The 22,684-nt window shown below is 35.5% G+C and overlaps 1 protein-coding gene across 4 annotated transcripts in view; it reads right to left on the bottom strand.

The window, feature by feature from the left end:
• The window catches only part of VPS8 (VPS8 subunit of CORVET complex), a 242,373-nt gene that overhangs the window by 124,543 nt on the left and 95,146 nt on the right, over positions 1–22,684 (bottom strand). For all 4 annotated transcript variants that reach the window (XM_019735832.2, XM_074328957.1, XM_074328952.1 and 1 more), the window contains 7 exons: positions 21,797–21,843; positions 13,830–14,052; positions 10,722–10,811; positions 9,042–9,093; positions 3,755–3,797; positions 2,337–2,409; positions 1,914–2,033 (listed from right to left, as the gene is read on the bottom strand). In XM_019735832.2, the coding sequence (XP_019591391.2) occupies positions 1,914–2,033; positions 2,337–2,409; positions 3,755–3,797; positions 9,042–9,093; positions 10,722–10,811; positions 13,830–14,052; positions 21,797–21,843 (648 nt within the window). The remainder of the gene's footprint in view (positions 1–1,913; positions 2,034–2,336; positions 2,410–3,754; positions 3,798–9,041; positions 9,094–10,721; positions 10,812–13,829; positions 14,053–21,796; positions 21,844–22,684) is intronic.

Raw genomic sequence — 22,684 nt, 5'->3', positions numbered from 1 at the left:
TTATATGAAACTTTCAGTGTTTTAGTTTAAAAAGAGGTCTCTATTTATTTACTTTGCAAAATTTTTGCCGATTCCAACTAGAGGCGATATGACGAGTTTACTCGTTTCCCGCAAAAATTAATTGTAATAAATGAAGAAAGCACTTGAACTAGGTAAAGCCAGTACATTATTTCCCCCACCCTCCAACAAGGTCATCTATTATTGCTAGTCCAGAAAAATCCAACTCAAAAAATGAGAATAAAAACAGTAAATGAAGAATAAAACCAAATAAACTCTAAAATAAAACAAGATAATAAATTCTAGAGTAAAACAAAATAAAAACTAGCCACAAAATAGAAACAGAAGTAAACTATAACATCCCAACATATATTAACATATTTAAACATACAAGTGCAGATTTGAAAGAACATCACAAACCAGAAATTTAAGAATTTAAAAAAGAAGTGAACAAAGAGCAGAAAGATATGAAACAGCAGCTAATTGAACTCAGAGGGGGAAAAAAACCTGAAAAAAGGGAGAAATTCATCTCAGAAATGATGACAATTACAAGCCACCCAAGGGAGAATAGATAGAACCAAAAGCACAGTTAGAGAAATAGAGAAGATAAATGAAAAGAAACAAGAAAATGAAATTTAAACAAAGAAGAAAAAGAGATTAGAAAGAAAGCTGATAAATAGAGATGATAAAGATAAAATATATAAATAATTGGAGGTTCTGAAGAAAAATAAAATAATAAAATAGAAAAAGTACTTAAATCTATAATTCAAGAAAACTTTCTTGAAATAAAAAGACTCGAATTCACAACTGAAAAGGGCCCACAGTATGTATGGCAAAACTGAACCAGAAAAGTGAACTCTGAGTGATAGCTTCGAGTGAAACTGTTAGTCTTTAAATATACAGAAAAAAGTATTATTTTCCTTTCTTCCCTTGCAATTAAAATAACTATTTCTAAAGTCAGATTTTCAAATTAAACGATTTCAAAGTATAATTAGAATGTTAACCTTCTCATGGACACTCGCTTTTCTCATTTAACAGTTTATTATATTATTCAACTTACAAAATTACTATATGCTCATTAGAGAAATTGTCAATTTCAGAGTTAATCACTATGAATACTTAGATGTATTGTTTATCCAAATATTGTTCATATACAGTACTTGTGTGTCTTCCTATCTTTTTTCTTCAAATACTGTGCATGTACAATACTTGTGTGTTTTATACATTTGGGAGCCTGCTGCTTAACTAAACACTATAACAAAGCACTGTCTATGTTATCAAAAGCTTTTAAAAAACAACTACAATACTATTTATTTGGAAAGCTATGACAAGTTTTATATAATCATTCCTCGGGTGGCATTTTCACAGAGAACCTGACTCACCCAGATCCATTTTTAATTAAACATGTATAAGGATATTTTTTTCAGCAGGAAGCATCCATGTTCCATTTCAATTACAGTTATTTACACTATCATCACCACCATGTGTCCTTCAGAGCCTTTTTCTATATTCAGTATGCCAACTAACGTAATTTATAAAACCAAAGACACACCATATTTTACACTGCTTTTTCTCTAATTTCTTGATAAGAATGTGTGTGTGTGTGTGTGTGTGTGTGTGTGTGTGTGAGAGTGAGAGAGAAAGAGAGAGAGAGAGAGAGAGAGAGAGGAAAAACAAGAAGAAGGAGGAGGGATGGAGAGAGGGAAGGGAGGAGAAGGGAGGGAGAGAAGGGGGAAAGGAAGAGAGATAAAGAATTAGAAAATATTGAGTGGCACAACAAAATTAAACATTTGAAACCTTGACTTACTGCTAGGGCATAAAAATAGGACCTGTATAAGGATTATTTGTCTTTCTTTCTATTAAAAAAATTTATCACCCTGGCTTTTAAAACACCTTGAAATCATATTATCTCTTACCAATGCCAATACATTTAGAAATTCTCTTGTGTCAAAATGTAGCAAAGTCCGAACATACGGATAGATTTCTTCCTCAGGGGACGCTTCTGCTGAATGCAAGCGAATTAGAAATTCAAAAACCTGCCAAGTTGAAAAAAAAAAAAGTTGATTATTTTCTCACCTTACAAAGTATCTTGCTGAACCATTGATTCCCATTTGGATAAAGCAAAGGCAGGTTGAATTTATTTTAAAGTGCTACTATGTTATAACTTCTCTAACCACTCTCAGCTACAATTATTGGCCTCAGTGACAGTGTGTAGGCTCTCTCCTATCACAGATGACAGACAGTTCCTGACCACGTGTAACCCTCAATACAATTTGTCTTCAGTGCATCTTAACAAGAGTAGATAGTAAATTAAAAAACGCTGTGAAAATAGCACCAACCTGGTTTTTGACCAAGGGAACAAGATCTTCAGGGATGTCACCAAGGGGATAGGCACGACCTGCTAGACAACAGCTAGAAGAAAGAACTGGTGATTTGTAATGGGCTAACTTCCAGGTAACACATTGTTTCTCACACCTAAGATATTAGTTTGATTTTTAAGCAGGCTCAGCTTTTATCAGTTATGTCAAGTTCAAACCTGGGCCTAGTTCAAACCCAGATCAAAATGATTGCCAGGAAAGAAAATGTGGGTGACAGCGATGGTGGTGAAGTAACACATCTGTGACTGAGTAAAAGTCACATTTCTTCTTATCTTGCCTGAGAAAAACCCAAGCTGCACTAAAGGGGCAAGAAGTAGTGAGAACAGACTGTCTCTCACTACTAACATACCCAGCATCTAGAAAGAACCTAATGGCATCATTACAGTATGATTTACCTGTTAAAAGCCTGGTGTTCTCAGAGGCTTTTAAACCAGTGGCTCTAAGAATGGTGATTAAAGATGGGGAATGAGCTAGGCAAAGAAATGTCTGGAACATGTCTGCAATCAGACAAGCCTTCAGGGAGACTTAGAATCTCATGAGAAATTAACTGTACAGTTTTACCTCCAAATCAGACCTCTCTTATGGCTAATGACTTGCCTGTGGGGTGAATTACAAAAATGTCTTCTGAATATGTCCTCACTTTTTTCTGGGGGTGGGGAGGTGGGGGTGGATTTTAAACCTCTTTAAACTAGTCATCAATTTTGAGTGTCAGATTAGAGACAGCTGGACACCAGCATAGTCTAAGAATTTTAAAGTATGAAATGTTTCAAAGTTAACTCTGACGCTAGATAGGAGCTACGACGATACTCTGGCAGGTGATGCCACCTTCCCACCTGCCTGCCAGCCTGGCAGCCAGTTATCTGAAAGTTCGATCAGGACACAGTTTTGAACCTACATAGTCTATTGGAAAGAACTCTGTTCCGGGAGCAATTTTACCTCTGTCACTAATTTTTCCATGATTTAAAGAAATCTCTTGCCCTTATATATAATATAGAGACCAACACATAGCTCACAAAGTTGTGGGTAATAAAATACATCATGGTTTCTCAACCTCAGCCTTATCGGTATTTTAAGAGAGAGAATTCTTCGTTGTGGGGACGGCCCTGTGCATTGTGGCCTCTACCCATTAGATGCCAGTAGCACCTCTCCCCCAACCCCAGTTGTGACAAACAAAAATGTCTTTAGACCTTGCCAATGACTCTCAGAGCGGGGAGGAGTACAGGGGGACAAGCTCACTGTGGTTGAGAAGCACTGCTATACATGAGAACAATGAGAAGTGAAAAGCACTACACAGATGAGAGAGGACAGCACCTCTAAGACTACAGAGAGGAACTTATAAAAGGGGCATTTACAGAGATGACTAAGTAAAAAGCTCTTACCTAATATATACAAGAAGCTTGTTGCCCATAACAACTTGCTCATCTAAAATAGAAAAGGTATGGTCAGCAATTCTCTCTCAAAACCTTTTCAGAAATACAATTGTTATGTGGAAACAAAAAATAAAACTTGGCATTTAAGGTAAAGTAAGTATATCACCAAATAATAGAAAACTGAGATAAGATCACAGTTAATTATTATTTTTAGAATTCCCATTAGATTCTTTTCACAGACACAAAATCGATGACTCATTCAAGGGTACATGTATAAGAAACAGATCTGAGGGTAGAGATCTATGTATTGTTCGCTTAACCAGTAACTTGGGACCAGGGGAAGATGTAAAGCATGACTAATTATAAGTCATGATCAATTAATTAATATTAAGGCACAACTATAACGCCTTCTCATTTGTAACAGGACTCTTACCACCTACAGTGACCTATGAGACAGTAGAAGAAAACCTTCAAAAATCTGCTCCTCCATAAAAGTAGTAAAAACACTGGCAAAAATGGTCAAAATGAACTTTTCCAGAACTCTTGAAATTAACTAACAGCTTGCAACAATCCAATGAATGCTTTATTCAAGAATAATGGCAGAATCTCAGTAAGAACGGTAAGCTTCTTGGTGACTGACCTTTCCCCAGCTACACTGTAGCTTGGAAAATCCACAGCCTTGCAACTATAGTAACTGTCAAAACCAGTAACCTAGCAGCCACTGGAGGAGGCAGAATGGGTTTCAAGCTCCCCAAAAGCCCCATGCTCAGATATATGTCACTATTTGACCTATCTGGCCCCTTACTTAAAAGCTCCATTCTCAGAGCTTGTCTTTTTTTGTTCTTACTCAGAGCTTACTCTTTGCAAACAGCAGTATCCCCAGGGCATTTGTGGAAAACAACCAGCCCAGATGTTTAATTTTACAGGTGCCAGAGACAGTGCTACCAGAGGGATGAATAAGAGACTCACCAAAAGACTTAAAAGGAAAAACTGGAGAATAGGAGGTCTGCAGGTGTGCAGGCTTGCAAAAGTTCCAACATATTTCTGGAACTCTCAGACATGTACGTGTACAGGGCTGTACACGTGCACAGGAAAAACCTAAAAGGCCCTAATCTATAACTAACCTGTGGCTGACTCTGAGACTCTGCACAAGCAGGAAGTGAAGGCTAAGGCAGAACTGTAAACTGTCCGCAGGAGCATTTAAAATTCCAAAATAAAATGAAGTAAAAATTGATGTACTTAAAGTAAGAAATAGACAATTCAATATTTGGAGACATCGATACCCCACTTTCACAATGGATAGAATAATTTGCAGAAGATGAACAGGAACTAGAGTCTTAAACAAAACTGTAAGCCAACTAGACCTAACAAACATCTACAGGATACTCTACTCAACAACAAAACACATTCAACATATTATTTTCAAGGGCACATGGAATATTCTCTAGAATATGCCATATGTTAGGCCATAAGATAAGTTTCAATAAATTTTAAAATACAGAAATTACACAAAGTATGTTCTCCAACCATGAAGGAATGAAATCAGAAATCAGTATCAAAAGGAAATGTGAGAAATTCACAAATATGTCAAAATTAAACAGTATACTTCTAAACAACCGATGTGACAAGAGAAATTAGAAAATACTTTGAGATGAATGAAAATCAAAATACAACATACCAAAACTTACGGGATGCAGCTAAAGCACTGCTTAGAGGAATATCTATAACTATAAATATTTATTTTTAAAAAGAAGATTTCAAATCAATAACCTAAACTTCTACCTCAAGAAACTAAAAAAAGATCTAATTAAATCCAAAGCAAAATACATTTAAAAAGAATAAGCTGACATAAATGAAAGGGGAAAGAAAAATAAAGAATATCAATACAATTAAAATTGGTTCTTTGAAAAGGTCAACAAAAGTGACAAACCTTTAGCTAGAAGACTCAAATTATTAAAAAATCAGTAATAAGAGATATCACTACTGACCTTACAAAAATAAATTACAAGAGAATACCATAAACACTATATATCAACAAATTAGATAATGCAGACGAAATTGACCAATTCCTAGAAGTATACAAACTCAAACTGACTCAAGAGGCAGTAGATAATCTGAATAGACTTAATAAGCAGAGACTGAACTGGTAATTTTAAAACTTCCAACAAAGAATATCCCCAGCACAATGGCTTCACTAATGAAATCTACCAAACAGTGAAAGAGCACCAATCCTTCATCAACTCTTCCAAAACACAGAAAAAAGAACACTTATCAACTCATTCTAGGAGGCACATACACCAAGGTATCAAGTATACTTGATACCAAGACCACAAAAAGATATGAAAAGAAAACAAAACTACAGAATAATGTCCTTTATGAGTATACACATTAAAATCCCCCCCAAAAAAATATAAACAAATTCAATCCAACAACATGTAAAAAAAATTATACACCATGACCCAGTAGGATTATCCCTAGAACGTAAGATTGGCTTAACATACAAAAATCAATCAATCTTATAGATCATATAAAAATAAAAGACAAAACCCACAGGATTATCTTCACAGATGTAGAAAAAAAGCATTTGATAAAATCCAACTCTTTCATGTTAAAAACACTTAACAAACTAGGAATAGAAGGAAACGTCCTCAAACTAATAAGGTCATCTCCAAACAACCCACAGTTAACATCCCATTAAAAGACTGGATGCTTTCCCCCTTACATCAGGAAAAAGATAAGAGTGTCAACTCTTGCCATTTCTGTTCAACACTGTATTAGAGGTTCTAGTGAGGCCAATTAGGGAAGAAAAAAGAAATAAAAGGAATTCATATGAGAAGGGAAGTAAAACTATCCCTATTTATAGATGATATGACCTTATATATGTAGAAAATTCTAAAGAATCCATTTAAAAAATTAAAATAAGTGAATTCAGCAAGAATGCAGGACACAAGATCAATATACAACAATCAATTTTATTTCTATACACTAGCAATGAACATTCTAAAAATGAAATTAAAAACCAATTCCATTTGTAATAGCATCAAAATAAACAAAATACTTAGAAATAGACTTAACAAACGAAGTATATGACTTGTACACTGAAAACTGCAAAACATCATTGAAAGAAATTAAATAAGACCTAAATAAATGAAAAGATATCCTGTGTTTATGGATTGAAAGACTTAATAATGTTAAGATAGGAATATTCCCCAAACTGATATGTACAGATTCAAAGCAATCCTTATCAAAATTCCAGCTGCCTTTCTGCACTTTAAGAAAGCAAACTGATTCTAAAAGACCAAAATAAATGGAGAAATATGTCATATTCATACTTAAGAGACTCGCTGGTGTAAAGATGGCAATCCTCCCAAATTAATCTATAGTCAATACAATGCCAAACAAAATTCTAATAAACTTTTTTTAAAAGAACTGATGAACTGATTTTAAAGTTCATTTGAAAGGCAATGGACATAGACTAGCGAAACCAATTTTGAAAAAGAAAAAAAAAAGTTGGAACACTTGAGGTACCTGATTTCAAGACTCACTATTAAGATACAATAAGTAAGGCAGTATATTAGTGGCATAAGTATAGACATATAGATCAATGGAACATAATAGAGGGCACAGAAATAGAACCACGCTTTATTGGTCAATTGATTTTTGGAAAAAAATCAATTTTTCTGACAAGAAGGTGTCAAGGTAATTCGATGGAAACAAGATAATCTTTTCAAAAATTGCTACTGGAACAACTGCTAGGTCTATGGGAGATAAAAATCCTTGAACCTGACCTTGCATCATACATGAAAATTAACTCAAAATGGATTACAAACTTAAAATAAAAGTACTAAAACTATTAAATTTCTAGCAGAAAACACAGGAAAAAATCTTTGACATTGAATTGGACAAAGATTTATTAAACAAAATACCAAATGTCTAAACTACAAGAGGAAAAAAATGAATAAAATGGACTTCATGAAGATTTAAAATTTTTGTTCTTTGAAAAACATGGTTAAAAAAACAAAAAAGTTACAGACTGGAAGAAAAATTTTGCAAAACAAATATTGAAAAAGGGCTGTAGCCAGACTATATAAAGGACTCTTATAGGCTTTGGTGGGGAGTTCACTCACTTGGAACTCTTATAACTCAATAATACAAAGTTAAATAATGCTTCCTCCCTACTCCCAAACAAGTGCTAACGATTTAAACAGACAATGCACAAAAGAAGATATATGAATGGAGAGTAGCACATGAAAAGATGCTAAACATCACTAACCAACAGGGATATAAAAATAAAAATCACAATAAGATACCATACATCCAAGAGAATAGCTAAAATTTTTAAGAGATTTACAAAGACTGAAAGTAACAGTGCTTGCCAGGATATGGAGCCACTGGAACTCTCATATATTGCTGATGGGAATACAAAATGGTACAGCCATTTTGAAAAAAACCCAGCAGTACCTTAGAAAGTAAAACATACATTGACCATAAAATCCATCCATTCCAACCCTACGAAGTTGCCCACATATGATTGGGCACATATGCCCACACAAAGTGAACACATATGCCCACACAAAAACTTATTCATAGCTGGGCATCATCGAAGGTGGGGGCGGGGGGATAAGGGCAGGGCAACATAAGGGATACCTATGCTGATGAATCTGTTCTCCATCTTGACTTTACCTATGTGAACATCTTGTTGTGATATTGTGCTTTAGTTTTGCAAGATGTTATCCTTGGGGGAAACCGGATAAAGAGTATACAGGAAGGAGCTCTTGTGTTGTTTCTTGCAACTGCATGTGAATCTCAAATTTTTTCACAATAAAAAGTTTAATTAAAAACAAAACAAAACTCAATCGCTTCTCAGCCTTTTGGCTAAGATCAAGTGTAAAAACAAAACAAAACTCATCCACAAATGTAGCAACATGACTTATAATAGCTCCAAACTGAAAGCAATTCAAATGTCCATCAATTGGTAAATAAACAAATGATGGTATATCCAATTCATGAAATACCATTCAGCAGTAAAAGGGAATGAAATAATAATACATGCAACAACATGGATGAATCTCAAAAACATTATGCTAAATGAAAGAAAGAAAACACCAAAAATTACATAATGCGTAATTCCATTTACATGAAATGTGTGACAAAGTAAATCAGGGATTGCCTGGAGGTGGGACTGTGGACAAAGAATAGAGCATGGTATTTAAATAAAATATCGCATGACATTTAAATAAAATACCTTAAAATACAAAAAAAAAAAAAGTGAAAAAAATTAAGGTTTAGAAAATACCTGTTAGTGTTCTTCCTGCATTCAGAGGAGGAGCAATGACTTTGAAAAGTTTCTGCATGAAAATGAAATACAAAAACAATCACCATCATTTTTCAAAAGAATACTTTTAAAAGATAATCAAGAATCTTATGCTATTAATCACCTTTCTCTGATTGAATTAGATGGTCATATGCTATTGAGATTAAAAACTTTTAATGTGGACATGAACTGTTTTAGAAGGATCACTGGGAAACAAACATTTAAACACTGAAAAGTGATTTCCTTATAGGAAGAAAATTATTATAAAAGAGGAATCACAGAATGCATCTAACCTCCCACTGCTAAAATCTCCAAATGACTGTTTAATATCATACCAAGCTCCTGCTGAAAGCCATTAAACTTGAAAATTACTTTTAACACAAAACAACGCAACCTCAGTGTTCCATTTGAGATGTACAGGTATAAATATGAACCAGATTTTGAAAAGAAAAATAAAAAACCCACACAAAACAAAAACTTCAAAAGCAACAATAACAAAAACCCAGAAATCATTTTTATCAACATAAAATGCATCAAATTAGAATCTGTTTTTAGGAATTATTTTGAAAGTAGAAATTGCATTAATTCTTCCTAATGGTGGTTTAGTAGTGAGACAGAAAATATTTCTGCATGCAGAAAGACCTGGACCTCACTGAGGGGGCAGCTGTCAGCTCTTTCTCAGGGAACACTGGACCTGGTGAGGAAACAGCTGAGAGGTGCGCAAATGTAACTGACTTGACACACAAATAATCAGAGTCAAAAGCAGGGACATAGGGCTGTGGCTCCAATTTTGGAAATTTACCAAGAGAAGAGATGTGCAACCAAAAGTGAAGGAATTATGAATTAGAGGGATACTCACCTACCAAGCTAAAGGTGTTCAAAGAAGACTGAACTATCATACAATGACTGCTGACTAATAATATTGAAGATGGTTTTGAATGCTCTTTAATATTCAAAAATGTTGACCAGATCCCTTCAGCAGGTGCCTGACTCTTTTGAGCCAGGTATTTAGTCAGTAATAAAACAATGGGCTGGCAGGCACATGTAGCCACAATCCATCACTCACAATTCTGCACTCAAATATAAGCAAATAACAAGATGGATATTTTGTTCTTTTTAAAATGCCCAACTGCTCTTTGAATGCTCTCTTCTAATGTAAGTAGAACAAGAAATTATTCTAATATAATGAATGCTATAAAATTCTCAACTTGCAAAAGCAACTAGTCAGCAATGAACAAATAATGACCTCCCAACATTTTCAGGACCTTCCCCTAGCAGAATATATCTACAAATAGTATTACTCAGTAGTATATTTACTATATGCAGTAACTATATATATTTCTTATACCTTTCAGAAAAGCTATTATAATAGCAAAAATTCTTAAGGAAAAAACTTAAAGTCTAACAGGCATGCATTACTTTTATCTATTGTTCCCTAGGATTGAAAAACCTACTATGCAGATAAAAAAAGAGAAAGCAATAGTAGAAAGTATGAAATTAAAGGTTACTTAATAAATTCCCAAATAAGTACAAGTCTAATAAATCTACAAGATATTTAAAAAATGATTGGATGAGATCAGAAACTATTCAAAGCAAATGGAGAACAGGTAAAAAACATTAACAGACAAGATTAAATGTGTATCCAGTTAGGAAGTATCTTACCTCCATTGGACTAATAAACTCATTCATGCCTCTATTGTAGACGTAGATCATAGCATCATACAGACGATTTTCCCAACACATGAGAACTACCTGTAGAAAGAAAAAGTTGCTTGGTCCATACAATTTAATTAAGTCTAATTATTTTCCTTGAACTTTTAAGATTGAAGAAGATCCTGAATTCTGTTCATTTTTGTTATTCCTTCCCTGAAAAAAATTGAAGTACTCAAACACAAGGTCACGGTAGGAGCAGTTGTAGGTTCAATACCACTTTTAATAGTACAATAGTTACTTTTAAATATTTTCCAATGTCTTATTTTATTTTGTCTCTATTCTACCCTTTTCCATCTTCATTTTACCTTTGATCAATAGTTCTAAAACATTTATTAAACACTTATATTCAGGTCCTCTCCTAGGCACTGGGGATAAAGAGATGGATAAAACAAACGCAGACCTACAGAACTTTCATTCATTTTAGACACTAACCTAAAAGGGAGGGCCACAAAATGGTATGTGAGTTATGACTTGGGGAAGATATTCAATTATACAAATAATTCATTTACAACTGTGATAAGTGTTATAAAGTTACCTGGCTTGGTCTGGAATATTGAGAAGGTCATCCCCGAGGGAGCAATATTTAAGCTAGGACCTAAACGATACAAATATGTGTATGTAAGCCAAAGCATAGGTGGAAACGCGGGACTCTGCAGGCAGAGCAGTAAGTAGGATGGTCCTTATGTGGACAGGAACTTGAAATGTCTAAGGATGGAGAAAAATCAATTTGAGAAAAGATTTAGGAAGAAGAATAGAGGTGACCGAAGTATAGAGTACTCCGTCTTCTGTCCCTATGAGAGCCATACTGTACTACAGTGATGAGGAGAGGGCTGGAGTGGAAGAGTCGAAGTCGGCACAGAATGATACGGAGTAGCCAGAGAGGTAAGAGGGAAAGTGGAAGGGACGTGTCACTGGAGCGTCTTTCTAGAAAAAGGCATGCTCTTACACCTGCTCTCCTCTCCTCTCACTACCCTCCCTCTCAGCTAGTGTCATCATTGCACATCTCTGTACCGATGACTAACACATTTACAGCTTCAGCCCTAATCTACCCCCCAAACCACATATCTAACCACTTATTTGCTATCTTAAGCTGAATGTCTAGTAGCTATCTCAAAGTAAAATGGCAAAATAGAACTCCTGATTTTGTCTCCCAAACTTAGACCTACTCCAGTCTTCCAACCTCTTACAGGAATCACCACCTGTTTCTCAAGCTAAAAACCTAGGCACCATCCATAAATTCTCTTCCCCCACCCCCTTACATCCGATTCATCAGCAGATCAGTTCTACCTCCAAAACATATCCAAAATCAGGCCATCTCTCTCCATCTCACTGCTACCATCTCTGGCCAGGACCACCTCTTGGACCAGCTTCTAACCAGTCTCTTTGCTTCTTCTGTACTTGGCCCTCACTCCTCATTCCATCCCAAGCAAACCAGAATGATCTTGCTTAAAACTTTTGAATGATTTCCCATAGCACTCAGAATAGCATCGAAGAATCTGTACCTTGCCCACTCTTTTTCACCCAAGCTCTAAATCTATTTACCTTTTATCTGTTACCAGGATATTTGCATTACTGATTCCTCTAGTCATTCATATTCCAAACTCAGCGCTGCCTTAGAAATGCTTTCTATAATTAGCCTGAAGTAGACTCCCAATTCTCTCCCTACCAGATTGCCTGTTTGACTTTTAATATGATACTTTTCTTTAATATTTCTTATTTATGTTTATTGTCAAACTTTTTGCTAAAATGTAAGCCCTATGAGAGGACAAACCTTGTCTACTAAGGTCACGGAATCATCCTCAGAGCCTGACACTCAATAAAGGAACAAACGCTGTTGAAAAAGTAAATAAAATTTGAAAAATATTGGTTAATACAGTGGACGTGGAGGTTGCTAACTGTGGTGAAATCTGGCTGTGACAGAGAAGAGTGACATGGGGCAGTAACCCAGGGGAGGAGGGGAGCAGGACTGATATGGAGGGAAGGGAAACCGAGGGGAAGGTTTTTAAACTATTTTAACATGAAAAAGAACAGAAAATATTGACATCGTATTGGGGAAAAGCTAGCAATGTCGCAAAGAGAAGAAATTAGAAATTTCTCCTATATTGGTGATAGGTAAATAAAGCTAGATTGATAACGTGCTCTCAAATTATCAGGTCTATTAGCAAAGTGTGCAGACTATGACAGATTACCCGTACAATAGGAAGGCAAATATAAAAGAGGATCCGGCTTTATTTTGAAAACTCACAGCCGTTCATAAAGAGCTTCCAGGAAGAATAACCATTTTTCTAAACCTTTCATTTCTATGTAATTTTGCACATTAAAAAGAAAAAATTGGTCTATCTAAGATCTGTTGAAGTTATCCTCATTTTAGCTCAATAGGGCTTAGTGCCTTTGTACCTTTGCAGGAGTCGCTGCTCATTATTAGGACTACTGTGGCACTAAAGAGGGAAATTGTGAAATGTCTTAGGCCAGAATATTACTGCTCCTCAATGAAGGACTGAAAATTTATTGTGGAGACTTCAGATATTATAAAACAATGGGCTGGCTGATGATTCTGAGAAGTCCTGTAATTTGCTTCTTATACTATTTCAAAACTCAATGAAAATTACTAACCCTGGACTTACAAACTAGCTTTAAAACAAAACAAAAAATGGTATAATACTCTTAAAAGTGAAAATATTTTATTATTCATATGAAAGTACTCCTAGTTGAAATTCACTTGCAGAATGAAAACTGTAGTAGTGAACAGATGAAGAAAGATCAGTCAATAAGCACTGAGTGAGCAACTACCAAACATAAACTCTCTACGAAGAGTTCTAGGAGACGTCAAAGAAATAGAAAGCTCCTGGCTTACAGAGCTCATAATCTAGTTTTCATTAAAAAATAGTCCTAAGAAATATGCTGACAAATGCAAGTTTATAAGACATCTTACCGAAAGTGCTCAGTCAGTAATTGGGGCTGATTAGATGGCACAGTGAAGCCTAATCTGTCAGGTAAAAATAATCAATAAAGGAATGACGTTTACTCTGTAAGTTAGTACACCGTCTGTAAACTCACCTGTTGAATATCTAAGCTGGTGATATCCATATGTACAATGAGGGCTTCCACATTTTCCATTAACTTTTTATCTTGGAAATGAACAATCAAGTCTTTCATCACCTGGGGTGTGATCCCCACCAATTTATCACTTAAAATGTATGGCTCAAGGCACTCCAAAAACACTCCTTTGGCCACTGAATTCTCACTTAATTTGTCATACATCTGGCTAAATAAAAGATCCCTATAACAGAAAGAAAAAATATAATTTTAGCAACATTCCAAAGACCCATTAAATTCAGTCTACTAAGTGTATCATCTTTTTTCCTATTTCAACTTACAAGCTTATTAAAAGCAGTAACAATATTTGCATAGAGCTTTATACTGTGAAAACCTTTTTATATTATACTATATTAATTAATTCTCCCAGTACTTCTTTTACAAATAAGAAAAGCTGAGTAAGTTATTTGCTGAAAAGTCACACAGCTTACAAGTGATAGAGTCAGAATTTGAACTCGGCCTTCTGGCCTAAATCTTGTGTTCAGTCTATTATGGCACACTGCTTCTTAAAGACAACACTATGTGGGAACAGGTAGTATGGTGAACATGACGATGTACGGAAAAATCAAAAAGGACTATTCACAAGTTATCCCTTCCTCATTTCTGGTATCTAAATATTCCTAGCTGATCTGCAGAGGCAATTTGTTTCTTTATCTAGTTCTTACCATTTGCTTCCCAAAGGGTTTAGGCAATGATAATTGATAGGAAATGAAGAAAATGTTCAGTATTTCAAAAATATATCTGGAAAAAGTTTTACGCAGAAACAGAAATTTTAAAATTAATCTAAATGCCACCATATGCAATAATTATATTTTACTTATTTCACATTTCTTCTGCAAATGGCCCATTAATAATTTTAGAGTTATACTTTTCATAATTATAAATTATTCTCATGCAATAAGTATTATTCTAAGTTGTTGCCTACTTTTAAAATAACCATTTTGTCTAACTCACAATGTTTCAATATGCCAAAACATCAGAATTAACTTCACTATTCCTGTAGTGTTGGCTGTATTGCTTATTTCCAGTATTTTAATATTATGAGTGAGGCCACAATAAACATCTACATATATAGTCCTACCCATTTTTCGGGCTTAATTCCTTAGTCATTCTACTTTTAGAAATTTATATTAAGTTAAAATATACGAAAACTTTTCTGGCCCTTGAAATGTATTTCTAAGTTTTCTTCCAAAAGCATCACAGTACCAACTTATACTAGCAATAAATAGTAATATGAGTTTCACCAGACAATTGTGCTTGTTTTTCTCCTAGATAATTGTAAGTATATATTAAACATCACTGTTTTTAATTAAACAGCTCTGATGACTGGTAAAATTAAATGTTTTCCATGTTTCCATTTATGCAATGTATTTCCTTGTACCATTCACTAATTCACTCATTCCTTTTTTTAATACAGAAACTATGCTAACTCTATGCATGTGAATATGATTCAGTTATTTATTTATTTTACTAAATGTATAATCTCTTCATATGCATATCGCGTCAACTGTGAAAAGTTCTAGATAGTTCATCCACAGGTGTGATCTTTCATGAGAAGTCCCACAAAAAGGTCAAGGAAGACTCTGAAAGGAGCAGGATGGTGTCCTGCCTCATTTGAGGTCCTTGATGGAAACAGATGATAAACAGACTAGCTGCAACTGCATCAGAACCACATGCTACATTCCAATAAACAGTATTTGCAATATCCTGGGGGTAGGGGGGGAATCCATATCCATTTTTTTTTTCATTTCTACAATGTAGTTTTTGTATCATTTTTACCCTTTGCTTCATTATTTATCAGAGTATTTTTTTCATGTTAGTTTCATTTTCATCCATATTCCATCACATTTTTGTGATTGCCAATTACTGGCCAAATAAAAGAAACTAGATTAATGAAGCTTTACTGTAAGAAACATATAGTAAGAGTAACAAAGTAACTCCAATGAATTTAAAGAAAATGTCATATTTGTTAGTCTTTGCACGCTGTAATGTGTTGTTAAAAACAACACGCCAGGGAAGATAATTATATATTTTAGTTCAGCACAAAAAGCCATGGGGAGGAAAATCAAAGAGCTAAAAATTCAGTAAACAGAGCATAAAAGTTGACAGAGAAGGTACTCTTGTGACACACAGCAGCACACAATGCTGGTAAGATTAATGGCAAAACGGTATGTTTCTTTCTTAACCAATCAGAAGCTATAATAAAGAAGCAAGAAAAATAAAACTCAGCAACTCCTATCTGCATCTCTTCCCTAAAATAAAAACAAAACAAAATTCTAAGACATGTTCTCATCATTCTGGGTGTATACTTACTAGAGCATGAGGGAAGGAGGAAGAAAGAAAAGTATGTACAAAAAAAGTGTTTAGCTCGTGTGTTTCTTTCTATATTTAGGCATTAGACTCTAAAGTGCTGACTCTGTTTACTGGGAAGACTAACTGCAAAACTGCTGTTATCACTTCAAGCTTAGACTCCCTATAGCCAGTAAACAAAAAACTTCCTTCTGAAGCATAGAGGGCCATCGAAGTGGTCTTCTTTCTGTATAACTTCACTTTATGTTAATACTCATATTAAAGACATTATTTGGAGTTTATCATTCATAACTTCAAATTGATAGAGAAAATGACTAAATTCACTTTGTGCGATATCAATTTTACAACTCAAAAAAAGGCAAGACCTACGCTTAGGCGATAACTGCAAATTCAGAGACTGTCTAAAGATGAGTCAGAGCATCAACTCTAACAACTGCCAGTCTCTACTAAACATATAACCAGAGCCCAATAAAGAAATTCCCACTAAATATAAGTGGGATTTAATAAATCTAAAGTTGACTGGGGCTGGTCTCTTTATTTTTAAAAGTAAAAGCAAAGTTCAAATGAACTTTAAGAAATTGTGTTCAAAAGGCTCTGTTTTCTGATAGAAGTATCACAATTTGCAAAGTTTTCCTCTAAAAAGGCACAGTTTAATTGTGGTGATGGTTGCATAACTCTATAAATACACTAAAAATTACTGAATTGTACACTTTAAAAGGGTGAATTTCATGGTATGTGAATTATATCTGAATACAGCTGTTATAAAATTAAAAAGGCCATGGCACCTTTTTTCCCTGAGCTTTGATGTTTAAAATTGTAGCATGCAGTTATCAAAAAACAAAAAAAAAAACAAACAGTATGCAAAACCTCCAATTCCTCACCCGTGTTTGATAATTAAGATTTTTCTGTTTCTCAAACACTAACTCTGACGTTGAACAAGAGTGAAAAAATACCCTGGCTATCCAAAGACCACTTCAGGTTCACAGAAATATTTTTAGTTCATATTTATATATAATTCATGTTATTTGAATGGTGCCTTATTTTTGGATACCTGCTTGCAGTGATATAAGCTCAGAGTGGTCAAGATCATCCATATACAGCACCTATTTTGTTTCATTGTGTAACAGCTTTACTGAGAAATAACTCACAGATAATAACAAAGTACCTATTTGTAAACAATGTTAAAAATTAATTTCAAGTAAATTCTGGACCTATTTTCAAAATAAACTGAAATTATGGATACTGTTGTATAGGCAAAATGACAAATGATTAAATGTCCTACAAAGGGCCTTGAGACAAATCTCTTAATACTAAAAAAAAAAAAAAAAAAAAAAAAAGCACACTACCAAATTGAAATTAAATTGTGGAACAGAGACCAAATTATGAAAATAAAAGTGCCAGAGGGTAAGAGTGGTGAGGGGTGGGGGGTGGGAGATGAAGGTAAGGGGGATCAAATATATGGTGATGGAAGGAGAACTGACTCTGGGTGATGAACACACAATGGGATTTATAGATGATGTAATACAGAATTGTACACCTGAAATCTATGTAATTTTACTAACAATTGTCACCCCAATAAATTTAATTTAAAAAAAATCAATCAATAAAAAAAAAAGAAAAAGAAAAAAAAAGTGTAAGTCTTCAAAAACAATTTCCTATCATTTCTGATTTCAAAGAACTCATGAAAACACTATAAAGCCAAATTTTAACCGAAAATGATACACACTGATCAGTATGCCCTACAGAGAAAAAGCAGTGTGGTTCCTGCCACAGTAAAAAGGACTTTACATCATAAAAGAATTCTTAAGTATGAATAGGAATACATATATACATATACATATATATATAAAAACTAGTTTAATATTACTGCTGGGTATGGGATTCTATGAATTATGATACTAACATAACAGTGATTACAGTGTAACAGTTGTGGTACTGAGTTAAAATTCATTTCAGAATAAGTGTTTATAATTTGACCCACATAAGAAACAGTATAATATATAAAAATAAGAGCACTATAAAGGCAATGTAACCAATCAGAAGATATTAATACAAAAGGCATTTAGGGCCCAGGATTGAGTGTCTAAGTGATGACCCTAGAAGTGAAAGAAGTTACCTGAAATTGGCTGAATCCTAAATTATGTTTTCTAAGATACATATATGTTATGCACAATCAGAGCATTCCTTAAAGCAATCTTAATGGCACAGATATTTTGAAAATTTGGGATTGTAGAAAACCCCAGATGTAAAATGGAAGCAAATGACAAAAAAGAGAGTGATGTCACCGAGAAGGCGACACAGGCTGTTCCTAACTTGCCATGAGAACAACAACTCTCAAGGATAAGACACCACTGAGAGAATCTAAAGCATGGGAGTGAACCTGAAGCCTCCCCACCGCACCACAGAGACCAGACAGACTGTACTAGAAGGGTAAGGGAAGTGGCTCCGCATTGACTGCATTTACTGTTCCCCCACGCCACTGCAGCATCATGTGGAGAGGTCTCCCCTGAGTTCATGGTTCCTCCAGTGGGAAAAGAGAACCCAGGGGGACAACCAGCATCCCCCCAGCATTGTGGGTCACTTGGCACGAGCCCCTACTCAGCCCCTACTCAGATCTTGCACCACACAAATTGTGGTGGAATCTGCAGGGCTCAACCACTGGGGATTTGACTGTGATGGAGAAGGGGGGTGGGGCTTGCAACAACCAGCACACGGATCTTGGCAGGTGGAGTTCATGCCTGCAGTGCCCAAGTAGTAATTCCAACCTGTGGCTTTGCTCACCTGCAGAACCAAGCCCGGGTACACTCCAACCAGGGAACTCGGTAGGGTATAGATCTGCTTGATTCAAATCAAATCCTCAAACAAGGAGTTTTGCTGGCCCTACAACCTGGTTTGCCCATGCCCAAGCAGGGAGCTGAATCACAGCCCCACCCGCTGTGGAGACTACTTCTGGCCCTATCTTACCAGAAGGTCTGAAGACAATTCATGGAGGCTGTGTGGCCCAGTGAAGCTTAAGTCCAGGGGCAGGCAGAGCTGGTAGTTTGCAGAATAAAACCGGTAGCCTAGTTTGCTCAGGGAACTTGGAGTGTGGTTCAGCTTGAGTTAAGACAACAAAGAGCTTCCCTGGCTTTAGAGATGCTTTTCTCCCTGTGCCTAACCAGGGAATAATTCATAGCCCTGCTTATTGCTGAATGTACCTTCAGCCTGTCTGACAAGGGAACCTAACCAGAGCACACGAGAAGGTACAGACACCATTCAACAGCCCTATGGACAGTGCACTTGAACAGAGAGCACAGCCCATGGTATCCTACCTGCAGAGCAAAACTGGTGGCCTCCCCTGACCAGGGAGGTCAGTGCACTCTGGCCTGATTTGGATCCCAAATGAGATGTACAGGCCCTGAGTCTCATCCTGCTGCCCTACCAGGGTAAGGAAACGAATTCATAGTCCCAACTCCTACTGAATATCCTACCCAGTCCTGACCACCTAGCAAACCTGACCGGAGAATCCAGGCAACTGCAGAGCCCATCTGATAGTCTCACTTGGGTAGGGAACCAAGCCAGAAGTCCTATCCAACTGTTCAGCCAGTGGCAACACCCCCCATCCCTGTTGTCAGAGCTTGAACAGTTGCCTCGCCCCCAAAACAGACCATAATAGCAGGTCCCACCTGCCCAAGGACATGACCAGCACACGTACCCAGAAACCCAAACTGATTGATGAAGAGCTGTCTCTGCCAAAACAAGCCTGTAAAGGCTGGAAAAGGGGCCCAATTACTCAAATATGCAGATACCATCATAAGGAATCAAGAATCACAAAAAAATCAGGTAAATATGACACCACCAAAGGAAACTAAAGAAACTCCAATGATGGAGATCTATGAACTGTCAGACAAAAAATTCAAACTAATTCTCTTAAGGAAGTTTAGCGAATTACAAGGAAACACAGACAGAAAACTAAACACAATTAAGACAACAATACATGGACAAAAAGAGAAGTTCAACAAGGAAATAGCAACTATCCAAAAAATCCAAAAAGAAATCCTAGACTTAAAAAATATAATAACTGAACTGAAGAATTCAATGGAGTTTCAAAAGCAGACCTCATCACACAGAAGAATCAGTGACTTGGAGAATTAGAAATTACCCTGTCATAGGAGCAAAAAGAAAAAAGAATATAAAAAGCCTTAATTTCCTCATCTGAAAATGAAGATGAAATTACTTCTCTTACAGTGTAATTATGAGAATTAAATTAAATAAAGTATGTAAAACTGAACCATAAACTATTGAGGCTGATTTAAAAAATACAAGAGAAATGACAAGGAAGTAAGTGTGAAAAGTGGGGTAAAGAGAAAACTAAGTTAAGAAAAGCTAGGGTAAAGTTAGTATACCATCGCTTTTAGCTTTCTAGGAAACAGTAATTAGCTACACAATTCACTATCCATCAGCTAAAAGTGAATTAGCTGTTCCGAAGATGCAAAAGTATTTCTGGTACTAACGCCTGAGGGAAATTTCTCCCTTCGGCCCTCATACAGAAGACAGTGTGTAACACAAAGCAATGTGCTCAACAATATCCCAACAACCTATTTCAGTGGATAATAACATATAACACTATAACTGAAACACTACAATGAATTTTAGCTCTGAGGAAGCAGATGCCATAGCTCTTTGTGACTTAATCAAAGGTCTGATGTAGCAAATAACTGCCCTCTTGATAACTTTTACTGATACTTGCAAAGTATGATCCAACCTTTGATGATTCAGGGTACCTGAATGTATCTAAATTCATGAATCAAGTCAATGTATAGAATTTTAGGAGTATCTGCACTGGGTCCTCACATTTGTTCTCTACCACTCGGGAAGTGGTACAAGATGGTGCTTAAGAACGAGAGCCCAGGAGCTAGACCGCCTGTTATTAGAATTCCACCTTTGCTCCTCAAAAGAAGTGTCAGTGAGCTTTAACAAGATATTTAATGGCTTTCTGCCTCTGGAACCTCCCATGTAGAATGAAGATATAATACCTACCCCACTGTTATAAAATTAGGTAAGTCTTTATAAATTAATAAAGGGCTTAGAACAATGCCTGGCATGTAGGGAGCTGTTATTAAGTGTGAAAAATTTGTGAACCAGTATAGGCTGGTTAATTTAGTTACTATTTACATCAATAAAGCCTCAGCAAGAGTTTATTTACACTCATTTCTGTTAAACAAAAAGGCTCTATACATTAACACTGCAGAAGCACAGTGAATCTTGCCCTTTTTGGGGTGGTTTGAAATACTGTGTCTTAGTGATGGTTCATAAAAGAGTATACATACAGTACATGAATCATACAGTTTTACTTTGAAGATTTTTAAGTAGTATTTCTCTTTTGTTAGCTATGCTCTTCCCCTTTGCTACCCTGCCACACAAATACATGGATGATACACCCACAGCAGCTATTTTGGAAAAGTTAATTTTATTAGGTAAGTGGACTACACATTGTGAAAGAATCAAATTTCTATGAATTCAAAAAAATTTTAAACCTATCCAGTCAAATGTGTACAATTCATGGCAGTAAAGTATAATATAAGCAAGAGGCAGCCTGGGTTCAAAATAATTTAACCTGACAGGCAGGGTATACTCACTTCCGCTGTAGAAGAAGGCAGTAATCCACTATGACAGGCACCATATCCTAGAGAGAAACCACAAGGACAACGTCAGCACCACAGCTCTGTCCACTGGCCCCCTCGTTAGACACACACGCAATGAAAGTGATCTGCTTCACACAGTTAGACTGTTGGGAGAACATAACTTTATACCATGTTTTTGGTAAACAATTTGGCACAACGTGTCAGAAGTTTTAAAAATGTGAAAACGTTTTTATACAGTAATTCTATCTGGAAATTTATCCTAAATACTTTTAAGGAAAACGATGTATAATACATTGAGGTGTTGAATGTAGCTCTGTATAGAAGGAGAAGGAGGGGAAAGGAGGAAGAAATTAGAATTAAATATATCACATGGGTAAACAGTTAAATTTTCTATTAAAAGAAAACATTATGTAGCTATTATAAGCTTATAAAGGGTTGACAATATTATAATGAACATTAGGTAAAAAATATTTATCTCACAGTTTTTAAAGAAAAATAACAATGAAATATATCTAATTGATAAAAGGATCTAGTTGATCTTGTTGGTGGCTCAGGTGATTAAGGTGGTTCATATTTTATCACAATCCTCCAAACCAGCTATTTTAAGGTTGATTTAACATTTCAGTTTCACAATATTTTTACTGCTTTAAATGTATCATGTATAAACTCATATCAAGTGAACGACAACCCATAATTTTGGCCTTTTGTAAGAGAAATTGTTTGAGGAAGAAATAGTTTATTATGACTGAAAATTGTCAGGTAATCAAGCATCAGATTTCAGCAGTACTCTTATTTTCTGCTGGCTGCAGAAAAAATGTTTCCTTAAAAAATAATGCTCCTAGAAGGCCTGGGTTATTGGGAGAAAAAAATCCCATCCAGAGG

This window comes from Rhinolophus sinicus, linkage group LG01, assembly GCF_036562045.2.
Source record: "Rhinolophus sinicus isolate RSC01 linkage group LG01, ASM3656204v1, whole genome shotgun sequence".
NCBI lineage: Eukaryota > Metazoa > Chordata > Mammalia > Chiroptera > Rhinolophidae > Rhinolophus > Rhinolophus sinicus.
This window is presented reverse-complemented; position numbering and strand designations above follow the sequence as displayed.